Below are 6,000 nucleotides of genomic sequence, written 5' to 3' on the forward strand. Positions count from 1 at the left end.
CCCCTAGGTCCTTTTCCGCAGAACTGCTGCCGAGCCATTCGGTCCCTAGTCTGTAGCGGTGCATTGGATTCTTCCATCCTAAGTGCAGGACCCTGCACTTATCCTTATTGAACCTCATTAGATTTCTTTTGGCCCAATCTTCCAATTTGTCTAGGTCCTTCTGTATCCTATCCCTCCCCTCCAGCGTATCTACCACTCCTCCCAGTTTAGTATCATCCGCAAATTTGCTGAGAGTGCAATCCACACCATCCTCCAGATCATTTATGAAGATATTGAACAAAACGGGCCCCAGGACCGACCCCTGGGGCACTCCACTTGACACCGGCTGCCAACTAGACATGGAGCCATTGATCACTACCCGTTGAGCCCGACAATCTAGCCAGCTTTCTACCCACCTTATAGTGCATTCATCCAGCCCATACTTCCTTAACTTGCTGACAAGAATGCTGTGGGAGACCGTGTCAAAAGCTTTGCTAAAGTCAAGAAACAATACATCCACTGCTTTCCCTTCATCCACAGAACCAGTAATCTCATCATAAAAGGCGATTAGATTAGTCAGGCATGACCTTCCCTTGGTGAATCCATGCTGACTGTTCCTGATCACTTTCCTCTCCTCTAAGTGCTTCAGGATTGATTCTTTGAGGACCTGCTCCATGATTTTTCCAGGGACTGAGGTGAGGCTGACCGGCCTGTAGTTCCCAGGATCCTCCTTCTTCCCTTTTTTAAAGATGGGCACTACATTAGCCTTTTTCCAGTCATCCGGGACTTCCCCCGTTCGCCACGAGTTTTCAAAGATAATGGCCAAGGGCTCTGCAATCACAGCCGCCAATTCCCTCAGCACTCTCGGATGCAATTCGTCCGGCCCCATGGACTTGTGCACGTCCAGCTTTTCTAAATAGTCCCTAACCACCTCTATCTCTACAGAGGGCTGGCCATCTCTTCCCCGTTTTGTGATGCCCAGCACAGCAGTCTGGGAGCTGACCTTGTTAGTGAAAACAGAGGCAAAAAAAGCATTGAGTACATTAGCTTTTTCCACATCCTCTGTCACTAGCTTGCCTCCCTCATTCAGTAAGGGGCCCACACTTTCCTTGGCTTTCTTCTTGTTGCCAACATACCTGAAGAAACCCTTCTTGTTACTCTTGACATCTCTTGCTAGCTGCAGCTCCAGGTGCGATTTGGCCCTCCTGATATCTTTCCTACATGCCCGAGCAATATTTTTATACTCTTCCCTGGTCATATGTCCAACCTTCCACTTCTTGTAAGCTTCTTTTTTATGTTTAAGATCCGCTAAGATTTCACCATTAAGCCAAGCTGGTCGCCTGCCATATTTACTATTCTTTCGACTCATCGGGATGGTTTGTCCCTGTAACCTCAACAGGGATTCCTTGAAATACAGCCAGCTCTCCTGGACTCCCTTCCCTTTCATGTTAGTCCCCCAGGGGATCCTGGCCATCTGTTCCCTGAGGGAGTCAAAGTCTGCTTTCCTGAAGTCCAGGGTCCGTATCCTGCTGCTTACCTTTCTTCCCTGCGTCAGGATCCTGAACTCAACCAACTCATGGTCACTGCCTCCCAGATTCCCATCCACTTTTGCTTCCCCCACTAATTCTACCCGGTTTGTGAGCAGCAGGTCAAGAAAAGCGCTCCCCCTAGTTGGCTCCCCTAGCACTTGCACCAGGAAATTGTCCCCTATGCTTTCCAAAAACTTCCTGGATTGTCTATGCACCGCTGTATTGCTCTCCCAGCAGATATCAGGAAAATTAAAGTCACCCATGAGAATCAGGGCATGCGATCTAGTAGCTTCCGTGAGTTGCCGGAAGAAAGCCTCATCCACCTCATCCCCCTGGTCCGGTGGTCTATAGCAGACTCCCACCATGACATCACTCTTGTTGCACACACTTCTAAACTTAATCCAGAGACACTCAGGTTTTTCCACAGTTTCGTACCGGAGCTCTGAGCAGTCATACTGCTCCCTTACATACAGTGCTACTCCCCCACCTTTTCTGCCCTGCCTGTCCTTCCTGAACAGTTTATAACCATCCATGACTGTACTCCAGTCATGTGAGTTATCCCACCAAGTCTCTGTTATTCCAATCACGTCATAATTCCTTGACATCACCAGGACCTCCAGTTCTCCCTGCTTGTTTCCAAGGCTTTGTGCATTTGTATATAAGCACTTGAGATAACCTGTTGATCGCCCCTCATTCCCAGTATGAGGCAGGAGCCCTCCCCTCACAGACATTCCTGCCTGTGCTTCCTCCCGGTATCCCGCTTTCCCACTTACCTCAGGGCTTTGGTCTCCTTCCCCCGGTGAACCTAGTTTAAAGCCCTCCTCACTAGGTTAGCCAGCCTGCTGGCAAAGATGTTCTTCCCTCTCTTCGTAAGATGGAGCCCGTCTCTGCCCAGCACTCCTCCTTCATGGAACACCATCCCATGGTCAAAGAATCCAAAGCCTTCTCTCCGACACCACCTGCGTAGCCATTCGTTGACCTCCACGATTCGACGGTCCCTACCCAGGCCTTTTCCTTCCACGGGGAGGATGGGGAAGACTGCAGTGTGTTCACCTCACCAATGGACAAAACAAACAAGGCTGACTGAGCCAATCAGAGGGGGGATGAAAGGAGGAGAGCTCAGCCCAAGGGGGCATGGGCAATCTCCTGCCTCTCCTCCTTTGTCTGAGGGAGTTGCCTATGTTACCCTTAAAGGGGTTTGTTGAACTATTCTGGGAGCGACCAACTGGATTTAAACACTGAGGAGGCCTCCTATGTTGTGGAGGCTTTCTCCACAATGAGTAATGCCTATGCTGCCGAAGAGAGGCCAGTTCCCTAGGCAAATTGGCACCCTCCTCACCTCCCGGCACTCAAGCCCCACACTTCAGGCCTAGAATGACTCATCAAGATATGTGGTTCCTCCACATTACGGAGCCCCCTAGTATGGAGTAAAGCAGACTTGTGAATCCATGGAAATCCACCCTGGGGACAGCGTTACTTGACAGTTGTATGGTATTACAGATGTACCCAGTCCAAATCAGTCTTCCTCTTCCCGTTATATTTTCTCTATATTTCCCCTTGTAGACAAAGTGTACTTTGTTGATTCATCCATTAGAGAGGTGTCAGAAGAATATATGTATGAGGATCAGAGTAGCACAGAAGTAAGTACTGGGTGACAAATAATCAAAATGACATAGGGAGGTAAGGTATGGTTCCTAATTACTGTAAAAAGTCAGGTGGAAGCACCACCAGTGGCTAAGAACCCAGGCCATTGAAACCCACTGCGGCCAAAGCAGAGGGACACTGGTAAGGACTCTTGTTGATGATTAGCTGCCTTTAGGAGCACAGCGACTCATACAATCCCCTTACATAGATATGCAGGCATGTTTCCACGCACGCACACACATACACACTGAGGAATTGTTTAAGTAGTGATTAGCTATTGTGAGTTCTTCTGTTTTTATAAAAATATTAAAAACAGAGAGAGCAAAAATGTGCAAAAGGTGAGAAGCAGATGACAGCGTTCTAAGGTTAACGTGTGAGGAGGGAGAGAAGGAGAATGTTAAAAAGGAAACACCACCTTAATTGTGTTCTACCTCCCGTGCACACACAATGCCTGGCTTTCATCAGGTATTTCTTCAGATGATGCAATGCCCCAAGGGAAGAACCACCACGGATTTATACTCAAGAGTCGATTCTGTGATGTTTAATAAGGTGACAGAAATGTTATAATCTATACAATTTAAAATAAGACTTTCCTAAAATTAGACCCCATTATTCATGTACTTAAATAAGAAGCCCGATTTTCAGAAGTGCTGAGCACCCAGCATCTTCCATTAAGGGAAATCTGAAGAACAACTGATGGGAACCAGAGTGGTGCTTGCAGGATAGAACTCAATTACAGAAATGCTGTCCCTGTAATCAATCTCTTATTCTCTCTCAACACAGGTTACATTTAGAACATTGGTATCATCCATGAGGCAGGGATTCCACAAGGAAGAAAAAGGAGAGTTCCCATGACAGCTTTTCCCACACTCAATACATTTATGGAGTGTCTCTACTGTGCAGATTCTCTGATGCACAATAAGGTTGGAGTGGTGACTAGCAAGCAAGGAATTCTGCTCTCGTTTCAACCACTATAATACAAGGGGAGTTAATCAAAAATGAGAACATTATTTGATCCAAAAACATACTTGAGAACCCCAGTTATACAAAAAGCTTATGCTTCTAATCATTGGCAAAGAAATCAAGAGGTAACTTTACATACTACTCAAAGGAATTAATGCTACAAGTTTATTTAAACTAGCAATAACTAAATAAGAGGTGATAACATAGAAAGGATATTACACTAAAGGAAAAGTCAAGCAGAATATTTATAAGCTACCAAAAGTACCAATACCAGTAACCAGAGCAACTGGTTTCAAAGAATGAGGAAAATATTGAGACTCAGTACTACAGGTATCAATGCTAATTCAATAAAGAGGCAGGATCCATCAATGGCTATTGGCCAGGATGGGCAGGGATGGTGTCCCTAGCCTCTGTTTGCCAGAAGCTGGGATTGGGTGACAGGGCACGGATCACTTGATGATCACCTGTCTGTTCATTTCCTCTAGGGCACCTGCCATTGACCACTGTAAGAGGACAGGATACCGGGCTTGATGGACCTTTGGTCTGACCCAGTATGGCCATTCTTATGATCTATGCTGAATCAATTTCCGAACCTGAAATTTCCTATGCAAACATGGCTTTCCAGACAACAGCCACCTAGACGCTTTTGATTATTTATCAGTTGACTGACTGACTATCAGGGACTAGGTTCGGCTGGAATGGCCGCGTTCCTCATTAGCCGCAACTGCATCGCATCCCAGCCTACCACTTGATTAAGATCTGCATTTATTGCTATGAACTGCAGGAAGCAATCCTGTCTTGTCAGATGTGGACAGAGTGGTCTAGCAGGCGTTGCCCGTCTCTACCGGAACAGGGGTCTCTGTTTCTGAAAGTAGTCGACAGTATTAAGACTCCTGCTGAATCCTTTCCAAGGCAGGCAGGGTAACTCCGACAGGGGACCCTCCCTGCCCTCTCCACACTCAGCGGCCTCTAAGACAGACCCAGACCCGGCCCCACCTCCCGGGCCCCGCCCTCCCGTCCTATCCCGGGCCCCCGCGCTCACCAGCCCCAGCCCCAGCCCCGCCCCCCCGGCCCGATCCCGGGCCCCCGCGCTCACCAGCCCCAGCCCTAGCCCCGCCCCCCCGGTCCGATCCCGGGCCCCCGCGCTCACCAGCCCCGCCCCCCCCGGCCCGATCCCGGGCCCCCGCGCTCACCAGCCCCAGCCCCGCCCCCCCGGCCCGATCCCGGGCCCCCGCGCTCACCAGCCCCAGCCCCGCCCCCCCGGCCCGATCCCGGGCCCCCGCGCTCACCAGCCCCAGCCCCGCCCCCCCGGCCCGATCCCGGGCCCCCGCGCTCACCAGCCCCGCCCCCCCGGCCCGATCCCGGGCCCCCGCGCTCACCAGCCCCAGCCCCGCCCCCCCGGCCCGATCCCGGGCCCCCGCGCTCACCAGCCCAGCACCAGGCCGCTGGTGACCAGGAAGCAGACAAACACCACAGCGATGTAGAAGAGCGGGGAGTATTCGTAGAGCGTCACCAGGAACACGGCAGCCATGGGGCCCCGCGGCCGCCCCAGCTCGGGGGGGGGGGGGAGGGGGAGGGGGGCTGCCAGCGGAACCAGCCGCCCGGCCTGCGACCCGGCCGCCCTGGTTCCAACTCCGGCTGTCACTACTGCGCATGTGCGCGGCGTGTGCGCCTGCCCACTAGGAACGGGAGGCCCCCCTGAAGCTGCTGCCCTTAGTCTGCCCTGAGTTTGGTGCGGGAGCGGGGCAGGGGATGACACGTGGAAAGCAGGGGCAGGGGCAGGGGCAGGGGCAGGGCCAGGAGGCGATCGGGAGGGAAGGGCAGCACGTGCAGGCGTTGCTAGCTCTCCTGCTTGGATTGGGAGTCTCCCTGGAGGGGATGTTTC

At 51.5% G+C, this 6,000-nt stretch overlaps 1 protein-coding gene across 10 annotated transcripts in view; it reads right to left on the reverse strand.

The window, feature by feature from the left end:
* The window catches only part of CGRRF1 (cell growth regulator with ring finger domain 1), a 38,975-nt gene extending 33,206 nt beyond the window's left edge, over window positions 1-5,769 (reverse strand). For 8 of the 10 annotated variants that reach the window (XR_006281961.1, XR_006281959.1, XR_006281962.1 and 5 more), the window contains exon 1: window positions 5,543-5,769. Coding sequence is in view for 1 of the 10 variants with exons in the window: in XM_038404850.2 (XP_038260778.1) it covers window positions 5,543-5,646 (104 nt within the window). In the remaining 9 variants the exon portion in view is untranslated. Of the gene's footprint in view, window positions 1-3,567; window positions 3,625-5,542 lie in introns of those variants that run through there. The other 2 variants (XM_043516264.1, XM_043516266.1) reach the window with 2 other exon arrangements.
* Window positions 5,770-6,000: the final 231 nt, after the last annotated feature.

This window comes from Dermochelys coriacea, chromosome 6, assembly GCF_009764565.3.
Source record: "Dermochelys coriacea isolate rDerCor1 chromosome 6, rDerCor1.pri.v4, whole genome shotgun sequence".
In the NCBI taxonomy this organism is placed as follows: Eukaryota; Metazoa; Chordata; order Testudines; family Dermochelyidae; genus Dermochelys; species Dermochelys coriacea.